Below are 22,139 nucleotides of genomic sequence, written 5' to 3'. Positions count from 1 at the left end.
AGGTACCATTTGACTGATCTATAGTTATGCTACAGTGCTATGTAAGTGGTCTATAAGGGCAAATTGTGGTGACAGACTCCCTTTAACTGATGCTAGGTCAGGGATCAGCAACTTCCGGCACTCCTGCTGTTCTGAAATTACAAACCCCAGAATCCCCCTTTTCACATCTATAGGAGTTACAAGAACAGATGAGTAAGAGTGCTTGCTGGGAGTTGTAGTTTCACAGCAGCTGGATTGCCGAAGGTTGCTGATCCCTGTGTTAGGTAATGCTTTGCTTCTACATGGGATGTGGGGTCTCCTCGATGATTCTTTATTGCAGCATCTATGATCTATGAAAAGGGGTTGTCCAGAATGTAAAAATGAATACCCCTCTGATATATTGTTTTTATAGGCTGGAGCTTCAATGATGGACCCCAACCATTTTTTGATGATTGTCCTTAGCCGATTTGAAATTTTCCAGATATTTGGCACTCCTGATTATGGGAAGAGGTTCAGGAAAGACAGCACAAACAAGGTACTACTGTTCAAAAAATGGGATGTGTTCATGTTGAACTGCTGTTACGTCAATGGAAGGGGTAAGGTTGAGGGACTTTAAATGTGTTGTCCCACCATTAAATATCATATTCATTGTATGGATCAATAAAACCAATGGCGGGCACCACTCAATAATTATAAGGGCGCTGCAGCCATCATACTTCACTGGTGAGATAATTGCAACAAACAAGTGTGCACAAACTCCAGCACCTCCACATAATGGAAAAATAAACCAAAATGAAAATATGAAAAATACAATTTGTTATTTGTACAAAGCAGCCAGAATAAAAAACAATTAGAAATGTCAGAACATATGAGGGGGTATGATAAATCTCCAAAACCACTCCCCCCTCCCCCCACACACACACACTCACACACACACACCACCAATAATGTGCATAGGAGGACCACACCATCAAAATAAATTGCAGATCTAAGAATAATAATAATAACCAAAGATCAATAAATAATAACGTAAATATAGCTGGGGTCAAAACAATGGTGGTTGAGGACAAGAGCCCCACTACCACTTAGCAGCGGCATTACATGTGAAGAAGCCACTGAGTGGTGGCTCTTGTCCCCACTCCACATTGCCATGGTCACACATTCTTAGTCACTCTGCCCACAGCCAAGTCTATGAAATCTGTGTATTAGTTTTCTACCCTGCCAGAGGAGCATAGCCTCTTCAGCAGTTCGATAGTATAGCTGAAAAGAATCCCTCTCTAAGGGACATAAGAAGGGACTATATTGTCAGCTGCCAGAGGGGGAAGGAAATTGATTCTGTCAAGAGCCCGCCCCCTAGCGGCACAGATGAGCAGCAGCAAGAGGAAGACCGGGAAGAATAATGAAAACTGTATGTCTCGTACTTTAAATTACTACCCTATAGGACTGTTAGTGTGAAAATGATTAATGGGATAACCGCTTTAAATGTTTATCAGGCACTGATATGTTTGTGTGATGAGTCTTTTCTGTTCTCTCTGTTCAGGATCTAGTGCAGCAGAATAACACCCTTATTGAAGAGATGTTACATGTGATCATTATGATAGTTGGTAAGATACTATTAACACATCAATATGTGAATTATAACATTGACTTGCTCTTCTATACGTTTCTTCATTCCTTCATTCAGGACCACCATCTCAGGGCAAAGCATAACTACTAAAAGTTTCGACATCTTCCCCCTAGGGGACTTGGCCTTTCCATGCATTACATAGTGCCAATGGGATTTATGAAATGCTTCACTTTCACTGTGGTGTTGCTGTAGGGGAATTAAACACTTGGGCCCAGATCTATTAATGCGTTCAAAAAAATCTGTCTAAAAAGTGGTGCCAAATAGCGCAGTTTGTTGCAGGTAGGGTTTCTACAGTGTTTTCTGACTAGACATGCGTGACAAGGGCGAGGGATTTAGGGGGATATGGGCGGAACTTTGTGCAAAAGGTTTGGGATCTAAACTGCGCCATAGTGTAAGAACCCTAAGCGGGATCTCGGTGGTGGAGTGCACCCAGCATCGAGCTTTGGGTTGCATTGCATCCTTATTGAAAACAGAAGTTTTTCTGACAGGACTGATGGCCTTTTTTTTTTTTTTTTTATGTATGTAACAGGTGAGAGATTTTGCCCTGGCGTTGGGCAGGTGACAGTTGCTGATGAGATAAAACGTGAAATCGTCCATCAACTGAGCATACGGCCCATGGCTCATAGTGAGCTGGTGAAGGCACTGCCAGAAGACGTGAGTATAGCAGGTTTCCATTGCGGTTACTTTGTAAAGCTGCATCTCTGAACTGATTCATGCATTTTCCCTCATGTTGGAGGAGTCGCCCTGCTTTTATAAGTTGATAACCTATGCTCCAGATAGGTCATCGGTATCAGATCAATATCACCAATCAGCCATTTGAGGCATTGGAATTTTATCAAGACCAGAATGTTTTGCACTGGTCTGTTATATTCCTTGTGCTGACGGAGGATGTGCCAAGTTTATGTTGAGGCTCAGGACTGGTCATAATTTAGGCACATCATCTGTGCGCCTACACTGAAAGCTGCAGTACAAAACTGGTGTAAATGAAGATAAATGTACCGGACGCCCTTTTTGGAAAGCGGTACGGGCGGCTTAGAAACTCAATTTTAGACAAAGGTTTGTTGCAGTGGAGTTTAAAAAGTTGCAAACACTGTGTTTGCAACTTTTTTTCTACTCCATAGAAATGGTGTAGGGAGATGATAAATCTCCCCCAAGTGTCTGCAGGAGGGTGATAGCTGTTGGGAGGAGCTTTTGTTTTTCACTTGTCGCCTCCTAGTGGTAGCAGCTATACCAGCAGTCTCCCAATGACACAAGCAAGAAATATATATGAGTGGGTGGGTGTCTATGTATATATGTGTGTGTATGTGTGTGTGTGTGTATATATATATATATATATATATATATATATATATATATATATATATATATATATATACATATATACTACATATATATACATACACTATACTATACACACACACACACACACACACACACACACACTGTATATTACTGAGTGATGGGTGACGTTCCAGTGAGTGGCCATGTTTGTGTGCATCATTTTACTGTTCTGTTTTTAACCGATAGGAAAATAAGGAAACTGGAATGGAGCAAGTGATTGAGACTATTGCACTATTTAAGTAAGTTGTCATGTCTTTTCTTGATTTTACCACACTCAGAGCCCGTTCAGTATCTAAGTCATTTTTTGTCGCTATATTGTCTTAAGAAAGCCAGGCCTGACGGGAAGAGGATTATATGAGCTAAAGCCGGAGGGCGCTAAGGATTTCGACCTCTTCTATTACCATTACTCAAGAGCAGAACAGTCAAAGGTAAATTCACTTTTCTACCTTTTCGACTTCAGTCAATTTATAAATATGTTAAAGAATTGGTCGGCGATCAGCCACATTTTCACTGTAGAGGTCAAGTTCCAATGGGAGACACGGCAGCTCAAAGATGAAGATGGCTGCCCATCCTCAGCACTGGAGCCAGTGTAGAAGATGTCCACAAGAGGATTGCTAGTGGTCTTGTCATGACATTGTGTCCCTTTTTTATTAGCGACTGGAAATGAAAGGAATACTAGAATAACCTCCATGCTTTCAAGGATGCAATGTCATTAACTGAATGCGTCTTCTCTCATTTTGCAGGCTGAAGAGGCCCAGCGTAAGCTGAAGCGTCTCAGTGAAGAGGATACAGGTACACGTCATTCATTTATTGGGAAAAAAAATTCTGTGCTTACCATCCAGCAAAGCATCTGTGGGATTCCAACCTTCAGGCCCCATGCACACAACCGTATTCAGTTTTCTGGCCCTCAACTCGCAGATGCTCAAAATACAGATGCGGTCCATGTGCCATCTGCATTCTTTTGCTTACCCATTGACCTCAATGGGTCTGCGGTCTGCATTTTGTGGACTTATTTATTTTTGGGCGCAACAGACATATGGATGCAGAAAGCACATGGATCATCCATGTGCTTTCTGCATCCATATGTCCATTCCACAAAAGATAGAATATGTCCACAAAATGCAGACCACAGACCCAGTGAAATGAATGGGGACGCAGCACAGACAGTATCAGTATTTTGCATCTCCACAATTTGCGGACCGCGAAACGATTACTGTCGTATGCATGAGGCTTTAAAGTGTAGCCTCAATTCACACACAGCTTTTTGCTGTTTCTTGCTGTATTTTTGTTGGTGTTTTTTTAACTGTACTTTTTTATTTATTTGTTTTCGACACAAACATTGTATTGTGACCCAATGTTAAATTCTATAGAATGCACTATATCCATAGCATTTTTATTTATTTTTTCTCCCCTAAACGTCAATCTTGTATCTCCCCCATGGTTTTTTTGTAAGACATTTGAGGGGAAAAAACTGTGAAAAAATAGTGTTTAGGAAGGAGCCCTAAGGCCATTCTTAAGAAATCAAAATATGGTCACAATATCTGGACTAAAATTGTTCAGAAAATGTGATTTTAAACTGTTATAAAACCCTGTGGTGATGTACAGTGGACTTCTCGGCTCCCCTGACTTGTATAGTAATTCTGAAACATCCTTCTTAAACTCCTCATTGTGTCGTTCCTTTGTTGTCCCTCCTAGAAGTTTATGATTACATTGACAACTAGCTGTTACCAGTTAGGTTTGTCCCCTGTGCAGACTGGCATCGTCCAAACAAGGCTGCCCGTGTCACACCCCTTTGGACAAGGGGAACGGTTCCCCCTCTTTGTCATTTGATTCATTCATTTTCAGTTGGAATAACAGAGGAATGGCTCAGTGCAGACTTAGAAGGAAAGAGGCTCCAGTATTATTGTTTCATGTGGATACGGGTAACAGACATGTCACTACCAATCTATTCACACATGGGACTTGGGGACGCCCATTCTCATGATCAGTGAGGGCCCCCAGTGATAATACATTTATTATCTGTCCTGGAGAAAGGTGATGAATGTTATTCTCAGACAATCTTTTAGTACATGGTTGCTTGCTTCAGGAAGGTTTCCCCAGCAGTTTGTAGACTTCTGCCTGGCACCATAATGTGTATGATGTAAAAGTAATAAACCGTGTATATGAAGAGCATTGTGAAATGTGAATAATTCTTTCAATTTATCCCAGCTTTGCCTCCTCCGGTGCCGCCTCCATTTTGCCCTCTGTTTGCCAGCCTGATCAACATTCTCCAGTCAGATGTCATGCTTTGCATCATGGGCACAATTCTTCAATGGGCAGTAGAGCCCAATGGATATTCCTGGTCTGAGGCCATGCTGCAGAGGGTAGGCACATGCTGCTTGAACTGAATGATTTCATAAACGCCATAAATGTCTAAAATAGGGGAAACAAACCCTTTTAAAGTGTTTTTTACATTTTATAATCTGGATCAGACTTTGCAATTAACAAGTCATGCTCCCAGACTCCGAGAACTCGCTGAGCAGTGATAAGGGACAGTCACTCTGAGCACTTCTGTGACTGCAGTTTCCAGCCAATGACCATTAACATTGTGGTTCAGCTCATGTGACAGTGCGACTATATTATATATTTAAAGGCTGTGTCCACCTTTTGCAACTATTTTTTTATTTTTCTTGTGCCTCTGAAATGAGCAATGATTTGCAGTAGGACATGTACCGTTGTGTTTAGCTCCTATACAGACCTATGTGTTTCCAAGGTAACAGACAAGAAGCAAACCCCGTGCAGTGAGATCCTGCAAGTCGTATCCTCCACTGTCCTTTACTTCTTGCTAAAAACATAGTAACATAGTTTGTAAGGCTGTAAAAAATACATCTGTCCGTCCAGTCCGGTCTGTTAACCTGCAAGTTGATCCAGAGGAAGGCAAAAAAAAAACTATTGACATAGAAGCCAATTTTCCTCATTTTAAGAGGAAAAAATTCCTTCTTGACTCCAATCAGGCATCAGATTTACTCCCTGGATCAACGACCCCTCTCTAGTAGCTATAGCCTGTAATATTATTACACTCCAGAAATACATCCAGGCCCCTCTTGGACTCCTTTAGTGTACTCACCATCACCACCTCCTCAGGCAGAGAGCTCCATAGTCTCACTGCTCTTACCGTAAAGAATCCTCTTCTATGTTTGTGTACAAACCTTCTTTCCTCCAGACGCAGAGGACGTCCCCTCGGTCCTGGGGATAAATGTAGGTTAGCATAAGCTAGGGTAAGAATGGAAGGAAATACGACTGCAGGATTAGATCCCACAGGGTTTCGCTTTTGTCTGTTACCATGGGACGTGCATTGTTTGCATGGAGCTGTAGAAACTGAACTCTAGGAACTTTCTGAACCTTCAGTTTTTTACTTTAAAGGAGTTGAAACAGAAAACTAATATGGTTGCAAAAGAGGACATTAGACTAATTAATTAGACAGCTATCAGCTACTGCCGTGTCATATTCTTCATAGTCATATTGTTCAAGTACCCTTCTAATATGCAGGGATTGCACAAAGTGGAGAACCCCTTTAAATGGGTATTTCAGGATTTTACTGTTCAATATCCTCATTCTAGGCAATCACTATCTGATTGGCGGTGGTCTGACACCCAGCACCCCTGCCAATAGATTGAGCTGGTCACTGCAGGGCTTCTTCCAGTAATGCCCCATTCACACATCAGTGTTTGGTCAGTGATTTCCATCAGTAATTTTGAGCCAAAACCAGGTGCGGCTCTAAACACAGAACAGGGGCAGATCTTTCCCTTACACCTTGTCTGTGGAGGCTCCACTCCTGGTTTTGGCTCACAATCACTGACGAAAACACTGACGTGTGAATGAGGCTTAAAGGGAATGGGAGCAGCTCTTCAGTAACCAGCTCCCTCCACTACACAGTGGTTTGTGGGTCCAGCACCAGTGTCACTGCAGATATTGATGCCCTAATATGGGAACTCCTTTAGTATTTATGCTATAGTGAAGGATTTTTTCCCATAACTGTTTTATTTTGTTACTTTTAAAGGGGTTTTCCGGGCCGCTTGATATCTGACCTGTCCTCAGGATAGGTCATCCATATCTGATCATTGGAGCCTGACCCCATGTGCCCCCACCGATCAGAAGCCTCTGACCCTGGAACTAGCACAGTGAATGGAACGGGAAGCACAGCTCCATTTAAAGCATAGTGGCCATGCTGGGTTACTGCAACTCAGTCACTTTAATGGGAGCTGAGCTACAGTAACCTGGCACAGCCACAACACTTCACCAAACTGTTCCATTCAAGAGATAATTCCAGCACCGGAGGCTGTAGGGAACTGCTTAACGGTGGGGGTGTGGGGCATCAGACTTTGACTGGTCAGATATTAATGACCTATCCTATGGATTGGTCGTTTATAGTGGGAGCCTGGAAACCCCTTAAATTAAAAATGTTCAGTGTAAAAGTAATACATCAGATTACTTCTCTGGTTGCAATTCTTCAGGTTCTGCATCTGATTGGAATGGCGTTACAGGAAGAGATCCAGCATCTGCAGAACATCAGCGAGGACAATGTTCTCACCTTTACATTCTCGGAGAAGATCTCAAGTAGGTCATGGCTTACAGGTTACTTCAGACTTTGTATGAACTTGCTTTCAGGAACCCATACTGACCTGACACTAAGGGCTTTATTACACCAACAGATTATCTGACAGATTTTCTGACCAATCATTGGTCCGGTGGCCTATTACACCCACAGATTTTTTTATTATACACACCAACTATTGGTCTGATTGGACAGATATTGGTCAGATAATCTGTTGGTGTAATACAGCCCTTAGTTTTCCCCTATCAAGTAGTGTAATTAGAGTCCCAGTTGATTAGCCACATGGAGCTTTTTAAGCAATCACATGGGACTACTCTGTGCTTGAAGCATACTAGGAAAAAGAATACAAGCAGGAGCGCTTCTTAGGTTTATATATCTACGTGGTTGCACAGGTGACATATAAAGTTAATATGCTCATCTGTCTTGTGCAAAGACACGACAATTTTGCAGTCTTGATGAAATTGTGTTTCAGAGTCCTTTAGGTGCTATAACCCCCCCCCCCCCCCCACAAGTTTCGGGATGTATAGGCAAAAGGTGCGACTTTTATATAGTTTGAGTAGAAATAGGAATCTTTTTATAACTTCTACTTATGTAAAACCATTTCTGGGCCCTGTATCCCTTTTACCTTAGGGGCACATACCCCAAAGCACTTTTTATGTACATTCTACAGTAGGGATTGCCACATTTGAATTCTTTAGGTGCTCAGTTTAGAAAGGAGATGTATCTTTTGCCTACATGTTCTTTGTGCTTGACACTCTTGCATAGAATATTTTTCTTTGGTAAGAGGAAGAATTTTGAGGGTCTGATGTCTCCTTATAGAGGAATTAATAAATGGAATAGGTGACCCCTTAGGGTTGAATAGATTATTATAAGATATGGTTGTGTGCAAATAAATGGTCAGGATTTTCCGATATTTTTGATATTCATGTATTGTTTAAAATAGTTGTCCAGGATTTTAATATTGATGGCATTCTCAGGATAGGTCTGACTGCTGACACTCCTGCCGATCAGCTTTTTGAATGGGCTCGGCGCTGCTTCCCGGTTGCATTGTGTAGTGTCTGTGCTCGGTCTTGCAGCTCAGTCCCATTCACTGGAAAAGCCCTGAGCCGGTCAAAGACCATGTGACAGATAAATGTGGCCTCACAGGCTGAGGAAGAGGCCACGGCACTCGGGGAAATAGCTGATGGATGGAGTTCCGGGAGTTGGATCTCAACCGAACAGATGTTTGTGACCTACCCTGAGGATATGTCATCAGTATTAAAGCTGCATTTCCCTCCCCGTCAGGTGGATGAAAACAAAAGGATGGGCCAGACAAAAATAATATACTGACTACAGTGACTGTGGATGTGAGCTCTTCAGTCTGAGCATGTAGGGGCGTGACTGACAGATCTTTAAATCTGCGTCAGAGACAGGCTGACGTGAGTTAGCAAGGGAACATTGATGCAGGGTAGAGATTAGTGTTGAGCGAACTTGTGTTTTAAGTTCTGCGTCCAAAGTTCGGGTTATCGAAGAATCCTGTTATGGATTCCGCTACCACGGACCATAATGGAATTTGGAGTCCATAACTGGATTCTTCAATAACCCGATCTTTGGACACAGAACTTAAAACACAAGTTTGCTCAACACTAGTAGAGATGAGTGAATCTATTCGTGTTTTTGGCCAGACTTCTTCACCTGTTGGTGGGTAGTCCCCACAAGTGAAGAATCACCCACTTGCCATATGATTGACAGGTTTGCACATGTCCTGTATCCTTTAATATACAAGTGTTTTATAAAGTTGCAGGACTTAAATTTGTATTTATTAATTGTCAGGACCAGGTGAAGCTCCAAACACGTCGCCCAGTATCTTGGCTTTGTTGGAGACATTGCAGAACGCAGCTCACTTGGAGGTTCATAAGGATATGATACGCTGGATTTTGAAGGTAAGATTTCATAGATCACTGTAGCAGAGAAAAAAAAAATGTTAAAATAAAATAGGATTTAGATTCCAAATCTATAACAGACTTGTGGGTTTCACACCGTAGCAGTTTGACATGTCTGTAGGACATCCCAATTCAAAGCAGTCAAAAGTACCTTTAGTCCATCTAGTGTTTTGCTTTATTCTGCCACACCATTCAGAACTGCGACTGAAGTGTGGGCAGAATGTAAAAGATATAGGACGGCAACGCTAATGTTTTTGGATATTTTTTTATTGGCATCAATGATGTGGAATTGGATTGTTCCCTTTGGAAGAACTTTAAAAGCTTTTCCAGTAATAATGTACCCATTTAAAGTGGGGTTGCCATATTTCATTTGCTAGATTTGTTGTCAATAGAACATGCATTCAAAGGTGGTAGTCAGACCTCTGTCACCACTACCACTTCTGAGAACAGCGTCAGGCCGTGCATGCATTTCTCCTTTCTATTGTAATGTGATTAGTGTTTACAGAGATGGCTGGGCATCCCCAGAGTGAAAGAAATGAATGTTTTACTGATTCTTGTTTTTGCTTCTTTTGGAGGTATATGTCAGGATTATTTCCTGCTGTATACCTCAGACAGAAGCCTCTCATTTTATGCCACTCTATAGTCATACGGTGGCATATGTCGGCCATTGACACCCATTTTAAAGAGGGTCTTTCCAGGTATTTAAGTATTTTTGTAAGTGCTATTGAAGTGAATGGAGAGAGACGTGGAAGTGGGGCCACCTTTTCATTCTCAGCCAGGCATGACAATGCCTCATTCTGATGATAGGAGCAATTCTGCCAGTGGGGACCCAGTTGACATGCCATAAATGTCCTAGATGGGGGAACCCCTTTATTAACTTCCTCTTCAGGAACATACTGGAGTGTTGAGGCTTAAATATAGATCATGGTTGCTCCTATGTTTGTTTTCTAGGCGTTCGGAACTATTAAGAAGATCAGAGAAAGTTCTTCTTCAACTCCAGCGGTGGAGATCGGGGGCAATGTGTTGGAAGAGGTATGAATCCTAATTGCCACCATAATTGATCATTAACCTAAACGTAGAGACACACAGAGACATATACACATAGTGCCAATAATCTAAAATGGGATGGGATGACTGGATCTTCTGCAAAAATTCTAATAGTCTATTAGTGAACTGCAAAGTTTAGTGAGCATTCATAGAGGAGCTGTTCCTAATTTACCTGGTGTCTGCCTACAAAGGGGCCATGTTATGATCTAAACCAACGTTCATGAAGAAATAGACTATCAGGTGACAGTAGGCCCATTACTAAGACCACCCTTTGTACATTGAAGGCCTCCCAATACATCTGAAATAAATCGGCTTTGGAAGGTTTGTGTCTGCAGATTGTCTTGGTAACAGACTACAAACAAAATTTTGTAGTCTGATCCTGCACTCCTTCTCCCTGTAACCTGTCCTATACTTCTTGCTGAGATGCATTTGGTAAGTTTGCAGATAGAAAGTAATATGATAAACACAGGGTTTACTTGTAGCCTGTTAACATGGGGCTGCACAGGTCTGCATAGAAGCCGTTGACAAAATCATAGGGAGAGTTGCTTAATTTATGAATTGGCTCAGTGTTCTTGCACATTTTAATGAATGGTTTTTCATGACCTTCAGAACACTCGCGATAAAGACAAAGCAGAGAGGAAACGGAAAGCGGAAATTGCCCGGCTCCGCAAAGAGAAGATCATGGCCCAGATGTCTGAAATGCAGAGACACTTCATTGATGAAAACAAGGAGCTTTTCCAGCAGTCGATGGATGAACTCAGCGTGTCTGCATCAACATCTCATGATAACAGGTGAGGCGAGCACTTTATATTGATACATCCAATTGATGTTCCTGTAACCTAAAGACCCCATATAAAGGGTGAAACTCGAAAAATTAGAATATCGTGCAAAGTTCATTTATTTCAGTAATGCAACTTAAAAGGTGAAACTAACATATGAGACTCATTACATGCAAAGCGAGATATTTCAAGCCTTTATTTGTTTTAATTTGGATGATTATGGCTTACAGCTTATGTAACCCCATAGTCACAATCACAGGTCCCCTTTGCTCAGGGGGTATGGATTAATTAGTTGACTAGAGTGTGACACTTTGAGCCTAGAATATTGAACCTTTTCACAAAATTCTAATTTAAAGCTGCATTAATGCAATTCCTTTTAATTAGCATTACTGAAATAAATGGACTTTTGCACAATATTCAAATTTTTTTAGTTTTACCTGTGCATACAGCTATTATAGACCGATCCCACCATTTTCTATGGAACTGGCCGAAAGGTCTAGTGATTTCAGGGAAGAAAAGGATCCGGTGATTTGAATTTTAAGGCCCAGTCCTTTTTATTCTCCCAGAATATAAGCTGCCACTAGAGGTGTCTGGCAGAGGCTTCCTCCCCTTTCTCCATTGAAAGGCAATACATGCACGACTGAAAAGAGCTTATATGGGAGAAGTGGGAAAGAGCATTGTCATGAAGCCAACATTTATTTGAGTGATGGAGGTCTGCCTACATAGAAACATAGAATGTGTCTGCAGATAAGAACCATTTGGCCCATCTAGTCTGCCTAATATACTGAATACTATGAATAGCCCCTGGCCCTATCTTTTATATGAAGGATGGCCTTATGCCTATCCCATGCATGCTTAAACTCCTTCACTGTATTTGCAGCTACCACTTCTGCAGGAAGGCTATTCCGTGCATCCACTACTCTCTCAGTAAAGTAATACTTCCTGATATTACATGGACCATTAACTGCATGCAAGTTAAAGGAGTATATACCTGCCTTCTAAAGTGATGACATATCACTGATTCTGAAAATGAAGGACCCCTAGTTTAGTGCTGCATCTCAGATCTATTCATGTGAATGGAGCTGTGCTGTAGTTCACTGTGCAGGTGTAGTGGGTTGCCTCTGTGCAGGAGAAGCTGAAGTCCCTATTACACGGGCAGATTATTGCTAAGATGATCACTAACAAGCGTTCATATGAACACTTGTTCTGGTTCTGGCCAAGCTGCCAGTTCGGTTGATGTACTGCTCCAAATTAATTAATGTACGTGCACGGAGAGATCAAACTGAGACAACCCACTACTTGGAGTTAAACAGGATCTCTGGTTTATTTGAGGAACAGCATACAGTATATAGGACGGAAAGGAGTGGGGGGTGTAAGGTGGCGTGTATCTTTTCTATTGGCTATAAACTCTTAACTTTTCTGTAACATTGATGACAAGAGGAAGTTCCCCCCCCCCCCTCCCCCCTTGCTGGTGGGTGAAACCATTACTTCTTTCTTTGAAACTGCTTGCTTGAGCTGAACGGAAACCACAAAGAAACACATGATAAAACACAAAGTAAGATTCTAGTTTATAGGTGTTGGCTGAATGCCTGGCCGCCATCTTAGCTAAACATAGTCCTCAACAAGCAAGTATCCATTTTGTATCAATAGTCCATAACACACTCGTTAGAAATCATCTGGCAGGGTAAAACTGCCACCAATTACCTGATGAACGAACAAACACTTGTTCATCGGGTAATCGGGATCTTTTACCATGTTAAACAATCCTGGTTTGCTGGCAGCTGATCGCGCCACGTAATAGGCGCTCTGCTGCCAGCAAGCAGTGACACAGTATAGGGACAAGCGAGGCATTACCGATCGCTCATCCCTGTACTGTGGAGGAGATCGTTGCATATAAAAGCAGCGGTTTCCTCCTCTAGTGAGCACGCGATTGACGGAACGCTTCCCTCACAACAATAGTCTGCTCTATCTGCCAGTGTAATAGGGCCCATAGAAGGGGACACGGCCATAAATGAGCACTACAACCTTCCATTCTACAGATGGGTGGGGTATCCCAGAGGTCAGATCCTCACCATGCCATATCCCAGCACTTTACAACATGAAAGTAACTTTCTAATTCCGGTTTTAACCTGATGGCTCGTTAGAGATTTCTGAATGTCATGCAGACCATATATTATTTATCTTATGTATCTTTCTAGTGGTCCTGCTTTGCTGGACTCCAAGCTGGTTGCACTCGGCCCCCACCAGACCCGGTTTGGTGAACAGAGTCAGCTGGTCACTTGTATCCTGTGTCAGGAGGAGCAGGCATACAATGTAGAAAACAAAGCTATGGTCCTGGCTGCCTTCATCCAACGTTCTACAGTCTTCTCTAAGAACAGAGCAAAGGTTATTCAATACCCAGGTATGGAGACAGATCGTAAGGGGAAGATATTCATGGTTTCTGGCTTTTTATAGATAGGTTTGCTGCTTGTAAGTGGTTATCAGCAATATTAGATGTGCTGCAGTCATTGATTTATAGTCTAGAGAGGTTGCTGCTCCTCTTTATAAAGCATACGTGATGGAAATGTAAGAGTTAATGGAGGGCTTAAATCTCATAAATATTATATCCTCTAGTACTTGGTATAGTATAATTGATGGATGTACAATACTGCAGATTATGTTGTTAATCAAGCACATTTTCTGTGCAGACAACTATGATCCGCTCTTCATGCATCCAGACTTGGCTTGTGGGACACACACGGGAAGCTGTGGGCACATCATGCACGCTCACTGCTGGCAAAGGTATGTAGTGGATGTGGACTTACTTTATATGACATTCTGCAAGTATGCACAATTTGTGGTCAGTGGAGGAGAGAAAATACACATCATTTATAAATCATAAATCATATATGTTAAAAAAAATATTAATGCTTCCACCTTTTTCAGGTATTTTGATGCTGTGCAAATGAAGGAGCAGCGCAGACAGCAGCGTTTACGTGTACACACAAGCTACGACGTGGAAAATGGTGAATTCCTCTGCCCCCTCTGTCAGTGCTTAAGCAACACAGTCATCCCTATGCTGCCTCCAGCAAGGAGCTTCTACCACAGGTACGCAGCTGTATTCATTATATATTACATATACAGTGCTTTTAAACAACACAGACCGAAGATATCTTAGCTTTATAGCAAGAATCCCTAGGTCTGTGTTGTATGTGAAAACAGTTTTAAGGTCCATTCACACGGATCCGCAAAACACCGGGCCTGCACCCCAATTTTTTTTTATCAGTAAATTTTTATTGGTTTTTGATATATTTTAAGGTTACATTTCATATGTTTAGTTTAACAATTGATCAGTAAACAGAACTTATACAACAGTTTCTTTGTATTATTGTTATTTGTTAGTGGTTGAATTATATAATATTAGTGAGTGGAGAATAATTTGTCATTATAACATCTGGTTTTCAGTTATTAATCCATGTACATCCATACGAAGACACACAGGTGTATACGTGCATATACATATATACCTACATATACACACTCGGGAGTGTCCTATATACATATCCATACATTGACGACGACAAATTATTATAAAAGTTATCAATCACTCAAGTGATATTAAAATTAATTAGAGGGATAGGGGGGTAGATTGGACATGCCGCTATAAGTTAATAACATTGATTTCAAATATGAATAAAAAACGTGCACAAGCATTAAGTAACATAACTAAATAACAGTTCAAATATATGTGCATGTGTGTTAAAACCGCGCACCTACAACCGCACACATATGTATTCTGCTGCGGACAAGAATAGGACATGTTCTATTTTTTTGCAGGGCCGTGGACTGGAAATGTGGATGCGGACAACACACTGTGTGCTGTCTGCATCTATTTTTGTCCCCTTTGAAAATGAATGGGTCCGCACCCGTTCGGCATAATTGCAGAACGGATCCGGACCCAAAGTGCAGACGTCTGATTGGAGCCTTAAAGTGAAACTGTCATATATATTTTATTTTGCCAGTTTGAGAGCTAGGCATGTATACCTGAGTTAGTCTGTCAATGATTGTCAAAAGATCTGTAATTACCTTGTAATAACAGCTTTCATGTTCATGTCCCCTGTCCCTTTCTACTGGTCCCTTAAAAGACCATTGCTAGGGCTTGTCTGTCTCCAGTTTATTGTAAACAGAATACAGAGGGGCGCTCCTCCACACTGCATGCCTGCATTAGGCTTCAGACTGCTGAGGCATCAGCAGTATCATATGCTAAAATGTATTTCTTGATGAAAACATAACGGTAACACTTTAAAGAGGTTCCCTGGGCTACAGATACTGAGGACCTATACTCTGGTCAGTGGGGGTCTGACACGTGGCACCCCCACCGATGAGCTATTTTGGCCTGCCATGGTGTGAAATACTATACAGTGTACAGAGTTGGAGGCAGACAGCTCCATACGCTGTGTAGTGGCTGTGTCGGGGTACTGCAGCCCAGCTCCCATTCAAGTGAAACTATACAGTGTATGGGACCTTCTACTTTTGCTCTGTTCACAGCTCTGCGGCAGCCCAAAACAGTGGATCATTGTGGGGGGGGGGGGGGGGGGTGCCAGGAGACCCCCATCGATCTGATATTGATGACCTATCCTGACGATAGGTCATCCATATCTGTACCCTGGAGAACCCAAGCATCAACCTCAAGAAAATAAAGATGTTTGGGCTAAAGATTTTTTTTTTTTCTCCAGACCAGGGCAAATTTAAGAATGCAGGTCCCGCTCTGGCAGAACCAACCAATCCGAGTATTACAATGCAAGACCAGCATTTTATGCCACATTTCCATGGTAGAAGCCAAACATGGGTTCCCCTGGCATCATTTGATCGTTGAGAGGGGGTGCACCTGTGGTAGTTTAAAGGAATTGTCCAGGATTAGAAAAACATGGCTGCTTTCTTCTAAGTAAAGTACCCAAGTGTCCACAGTTTGTGTGTGGTACTGAGGCATGACCCCATTAAGTATCAAACACAACCCATGGAAAGGTGCGGTGCTGTTTCTGGAATAAAGCAGCCATGTTTTGCTAGTGCTGGACCACGCGGTTGTCTGTGTTGGAGCAGAAGTTGGTCGAAGCTCTTCAGTCTTCACCTTCATTAGTGTCTTCTGTGTTTTATTTCCACAGGTTAGATTTTTCCGATCAACCAGATTTGTCCGAATGGGTGAATGTGACAGGACAGCAAATCAGAGTACTAAAAGAGCTTAATGCAGAGAAGAGCATGGGTGAGTTAACCTATTTATGTGGATTTGTATGTTTGTGTGACGCTGTAACCAGATCTACTCATAATTATCTAATTATTATAGATGAATCAGACTCTTCCAAGCAATCAAACGTCCCTGAAGGTTTCCGGCCTGCTTTCCAACCAAAGTACGTATATAAATGATCCTTTACTTAAAGGGGTTTCCAGTAAGAGCAAGCTATCTCCATTCACTGGATAGGTTAAGATTGTTGGGGGTCTAGTTCTGAACTACACATCTGCTTCTCCCTCACTACCTGGTACCAGGAGAGAATTCTACTGGGAAACCATCCTATTCCCTCACTTGACAGGTGAGATGTTGGGACACTGTCTGCATAGAAACATGCAGAACGACTCAATATCATGGGTGCACCTTCTGCCTTCTAGTACACAGGACAACTCCCATTTCCATCTTGAGAACAATACGAGACAATGGACAGCCAATAGTTTAATTGTTTGCTGGTTTATTTAGTTAATATGTTAGAATACAAAATATAAGTACATGTCTTTATCAACCAAAATGTTGCCGTATATAGATCTTCAAATCCATTGTGATTGTATCATTGACTGTATCTTCTATGTCTTGATAGTGTCTATACAGCCACAAAAATAAAATAAAATTGGTGGAGGACTGTCCATTGGGACCGATCACAAGAACAGGGTCCATAAATGGAGCGCAGCAGCATACTTAAATTTCATAGGGCCCCATAGCAAAACGTAATATTTTTCCAGTGTACATGTGTTAATCACTACCAGGCAATGCAGGACGTGCACCACTCTCCAGATTTATGCTGAATTTTTAGCCTTTTTTAAAAATAAAAATGGAATTCATTTAAAATCAAATTGTAATAAATAAAAAAAAAAAGGTTTCCTTTTGGCCTCACCCACTATATTCCACTTTTATGTTAGAAAAAGTGGAAGAGGTTCTTCAAATATATGGCGCTTATTTTGAACACCATATTTTTCAATGTATTTTCACTAGAAAATTGTCAAAAATACCTTGATAAATTTCCTGCTTTTCTTCTATTACAAAGCTGTCATCCTGCAGCCACCACTAGGGGGAGATCAGTGAATAGGAATGAATACAACTACCATGGAAGCTGTAATAATCTCTCTGCATTGAGCGCCCCTAGTTGAGGCTGTGTGAAAATGCAGTGTTTTTACTCAGGGAAGAAAGGAAGGTCAGTAACCAGCCCTCCCTCCCCACCGAGCCCCATAGCAGGTAGGCCACTGATGGAGCTTCAGATGAGCATGTGCGCTTCCACTCCATTCATTGCCATGGGACTGCCAGGAAAAATCGACTACAGCACTCGGCTATGTCCAGCAGGCCCATAGAGTTTGAACAGGATCTCCATAAGGGTCCATTCACACGTCTGCAAAATGGGTCCGCATCCGTTTCGCAATTTTGCGGAACCGGTGCAGACCTATTCATTTTCAATGAGGCTGGAATGTGCTGTCCGCATTTCGGTTCCGGGAAAAAAATAGAACATGTCCTATTCTTGTCCGCAATTGCAGACAAGAAAAGTCATTTTCTATGAGCGTGCCGGCGATGTGCGGTCCGCAAAATGCGGAACGCACATTGCCGGTGTCCATGTTTTGCTGATCCGCAAAACACATACTGAAGTGTGAATCAACCCTTATTGTGATCAATTTGGTCACAGCAGTTGGACCCCCACCAATCTAACTGTGCATGGAACAGCTGAACAACGGCCGTGTACCAGAGGCTGATTTTTTGACGAAAGTTTGGGCAGTCCAAATCTTTTGACAGGTTAAAAAAAAAAAAATCATTGTTTGCAGACGACAGATCATGCTGTCTAATCACTATCTGCTGCCAGCAAACAATGATTCAGTATAGGGAAGTGTGATGGTATAACGATTGCTCCTCCCTATACTGTGGAGGAGATAGCTGCATGTAATACCAGTGGTCTCCTCTGCTAGCCAGCAGACGATTGCTGGGAAGGAACGCTTCCCTCCTAACTATCGGCTGTTAAATCAGGCTGTCTAATACACTCTTTAGTTTAACCCTTGTTTGTAATACATTCAGTAGGCTACATGAAGGAACATAATAAAGGGGTGAGGGTTGAATTACCAAAACGGATGATAAAAGGTTTGTTTGTAGTTTGTTACCATGGAGACCCATAGGTTTGAATAGAAGCTATTGACACAAAACGCTACAATTATTTGCAAAGCTGCTTCATTTCTTGCTTTAGATGCATTTGAACAATATATACATTAATTGCAGTTGGACATATTTTTGTACTGATGACACTAAGTGAACTTTTTGGTCTCCCATTCACTACAAGGAACCCATACTCAGATAGTATTAAAGAAATGCTAACCACGTTTGGAACAGCGACATACAAGGTCGGCCTCAATGTTCACCCCAATGAGCAGGACCCTCGTGTCCCCATCATGTGCTGGGAAAGCTGTGCGTACACAATGCAAATTATTGGTAAGAATTGATTATCTATAGTCAATCAGTGTTTCTCCATTAGACTAAAGGTAACCATGATTTTGCACTCTTTCAGAACGCATATTAACGGATGAAGAAAGACCCTTATTTGGAAATCTACCATGTCGACAGGTGAGCATGATTTATGATGAATTTTCTGGGATTTTAATATCTTATCGGTGGGGTCCCACTGATCATCTGTTTGAAGGGTCACAAGCTCTAACAGTGCTGTGGCTTCATGCTATATGAAACACAGTGCAGTGCATGTTATAGCAGCCATGCTTGGTATTGAGCTCAGTCACAATCACTGGAATGGGCAAACAACAAATGTAGAGCAGCACTCAGCCCTTCATGACCTCACCAAAATGCATCAGGCGACCAACGTCCACAGATCCTCGGTGGTCCGTCAAGTAGCAAAAAACAAAAGATGACGGCAGCATCTCCAGTGTATTTCTTTATTGGACAAGCCTTGATAAAGGCTAGGATATAGCCGAAACGTAGCTGTCTGGTTCTTATTGCACACATTCTGTAAAGGCTTGTCCAATAAAGAAATACACTGGAGATGCTGCCGTCATCTTTTGTTTTAATCACTGGAATGGGACTGAGCAATAGAAAAACCATGTGACCGATGGGCCTGACATCACAGACCTAGGAAGAAGCTGCAGTGCTCAGCAAACAGCTGATTGGTGGGTGGCTGGGAGTTAGATGCCCACCGATCAGATATTGATGATGTTTCTTGAGGATAGGCCTTCACTATTAAAATCCCAGAAAATCCCTTTAGGCCACCTGCACCCAGATGTGGGTGAACATAAGATCCGCACAAATTTCCTTGCTGCATATCCGCACCTAAATCCACAATGTCTAAATGCAGATTTTGATGCGGTTTTGCTGCTGATCTCACTCTTCCATTGAAATGGATGAAACCCTCAGCTAAAACCACAAACATAATTGTCATGCTATTTATTTTGAAATCCACTCAGTAGGTCCATTTCCCCATGGAAAAAGTCTGCAAAGTGTGGATGCGATTTGTGTAATCTCATACACTTTGCTGGTACTGTAATACACTGCGGTTTTTCCACATGAGAACCCGCGTGAAAAAACCGTACGTATTCTGCAATGTGTGCAGCTGTCCTTAAGCTGGTTTGTCCTCGGTGTTAATCAGCAATGCTTGACTTGCTTTTCTCCCAAGTACAAAGTTCTTTTCAAGCAACTGATTGATGGGTGCCAGGGGTCTGACCCCCATTGATCAGATACTGATGACCTTTGCCTGAGGTCATCAGTATCCGAGTCGTGGAAAGCTCCTAAAACAGTGAATATATCTGGAAAATATGAAAACTTTTAGACATATATGGGGTCATTTATTAAGACCGGCATTTTAGATGACGTTTTAATAAGGCCCTGAGCTGGCACTTAATGCGCCTAAGTTATGTAGAGGCATTGGCCTCTACATAACTATGCGAGGTCCCTTGCTGGTGTAGTTAGATCATTTTCTACACCTGAGACGGGCCGGCCAGCCTGCCCTTGCTATGCCCCTGTTTTTAGAACTGGTAAACGTTGGCGTGGATGTGTAAGAAGTCACAGGTTCGGCCGCAAATTCTCTGCGACAGATATAGATCAAAAATTGGAGCATAGCTCTTCTTAAATGACCCCTATAATGATCATTAATTGATGTTATTTTGTCTTAGTTAAAAATCTGATATCTCATTTGCCTACTTTTAGGATGACTGCTTGAAATCGCTGACAAGGTTTGCGGCAGCACACTGGACTGCGTGTCCTCTGGCAGTGGTGCAGAAACACTTCTCTCGGCTTTTCCAGTGTAAGTTATTACAAAGAGTAACAGTATGAACCGGATTTAAATCTTGGACTCTGTTCACATCTTATCCAGTCTATACGTCAGTCGTATCCCCCCCCCCCGACCTATGCCACATGTAGAACAATACAGTGGCAGACATAAACCATGGACCACGGTGCAAAGAATTGTACTCCTCTTTGCGTTTGGGTCTTTAAAACTGTTTTTCTAGATCAGGATAAAGTCCTATCGTCTGAATAGGCAATCAATATCAGATAAGGAAGTGTCCAACTCTTGGCACCACAGCTGTTCGAAGCCCCCATAGTGCTTATAGTAATGCTGCAACTTTCTTCATTGTTTACTTGAATGGGACAAAGCTGAAGGGGCCCTGTACCCCCTCTACTAAGCCAGTGGTGTAGCCAAAATGAACAGCTCACAGGCGCACCTCTGCTTCTTTAAGCATCTGATCAGCAGAGTGCCTAGAGTCAGACCCTCACCACTTGTCCTGAGGCTAGACCATCAGTATCTTGGTGCTGGAAAAAACTCTTTTGTCATCTGACCTATTATACTTACATTGCTTCATATTCTCCTACAGCGATCGTACTTCAAGAGGGCAGCGAAGAGGCCCCCAGCATACTCGACATTGACATGTTCCATTTAATGGTGGGTATTTTTTTAATTTTATTTTTTCATCTAATTTTTGATACTTATGAGATTTTCTTTTTACCAGATTCAAAATATTAGGTTCTGTTCACATTAGCATCATGACATTCCAGAGTAAAAGGGTTAGGTGTTGGAGCTACTCGCAAATTTCTAGAACTGAAAATTTGGTGCAAAATAAACAGAGGCCCATTTAGTCGTCGCCATCGCCTTACTTCGTAAAGAGGTTCTCGGGGGATGCAGTAAAATATCATTATGATTGAAGGGGTTGTCCGAGTCATGTAAAAAAATAAAATGGCACTGTAAATCTGATGGTCAGCGATTATATAACTAAGCTAAGCAAGTTTTAGGTAAAAAAAAAAAATCTATTTCCTAATTTACTTGGTTCTCTTCTGGCCCTTTGTTTACTTGCAATAACAATCTCTGCCCCTCCCCCTGCACTGCTAAGGGAGTGAATACAAGTGCTGCCCTGAGTGACATGTCTGCCTGCTGGGAGAGACTGCAGCATGTTGTATGTGTAGAACTACAAGTCCTAGCTGTACAAAGACACTGCTAATACACACAGGATATTCCCCCTACCTGCAATGCTCTGCAGAACTTCTCTTTCAGCTCCGGTGCCCAGCATTTGTCTCCTCACTGCCTGCAGCTACACAGTAAACACTTCAGCCCTGGGTCTGTGCAGCTGAAGGGGTTAAG

At 42.0% G+C, this 22,139-nt stretch overlaps 1 protein-coding gene across 5 annotated transcripts in view; it reads left to right on the top strand.

The window, feature by feature from the left end:
- UBR2 (ubiquitin protein ligase E3 component n-recognin 2) overlaps positions 1-22,139 on the top strand; it is a 103,786-nt gene that overhangs the window by 52,869 nt on the left and 28,778 nt on the right. For 3 of the 5 annotated variants that reach the window (XR_006388354.1, XM_044287586.1, XM_044287585.1), the window contains exons 19-37: positions 392-514; positions 1,520-1,583; positions 2,136-2,260; positions 3,134-3,186; positions 3,273-3,375; positions 3,691-3,739; positions 5,156-5,310; positions 7,441-7,543; positions 9,354-9,463; positions 10,415-10,495; positions 11,120-11,301; positions 13,488-13,690; positions 13,977-14,070; positions 14,215-14,376; positions 16,431-16,673; positions 18,846-18,994; positions 19,071-19,126; positions 20,714-20,810; positions 21,379-21,446. Coding sequence is in view for 4 of the 5 variants with exons in the window: in XM_044287586.1 (XP_044143521.1) it covers positions 392-514; positions 1,520-1,583; positions 2,136-2,260; positions 3,134-3,186; positions 3,273-3,375; positions 3,691-3,739; positions 5,156-5,310; positions 7,441-7,543; positions 9,354-9,463; positions 10,415-10,495; positions 11,120-11,301; positions 13,488-13,690; positions 13,977-14,070; positions 14,215-14,376; positions 16,431-16,673; positions 18,846-18,994; positions 19,071-19,126; positions 20,714-20,810; positions 21,379-21,446 (2,220 nt within the window). In the remaining variant the exon portion in view is untranslated. The remainder of the gene's footprint in view (positions 1-391; positions 515-1,519; positions 1,584-2,135; positions 2,261-3,133; positions 3,187-3,272; positions 3,376-3,690; positions 3,740-5,155; positions 5,311-7,440; positions 7,544-9,353; positions 9,464-10,414; positions 10,496-11,119; positions 11,302-13,487; positions 13,691-13,976; positions 14,071-14,214; positions 14,377-16,430; positions 16,674-18,845; positions 18,995-19,070; positions 19,127-20,713; positions 20,811-21,378; positions 21,447-22,139) is intronic. The other 2 variants (XM_044287587.1, XM_044287588.1) reach the window with 1 other exon arrangement.

The sequence above is a fragment of the Bufo gargarizans genome, chromosome 3, assembly GCF_014858855.1.
Source record: "Bufo gargarizans isolate SCDJY-AF-19 chromosome 3, ASM1485885v1, whole genome shotgun sequence".
Classification (NCBI taxonomy): domain Eukaryota; kingdom Metazoa; phylum Chordata; class Amphibia; order Anura; family Bufonidae; genus Bufo; species Bufo gargarizans.
Note: the sequence above shows the minus strand (reverse complement) of the source record. Positions and strands in the feature narration are given on the sequence as shown.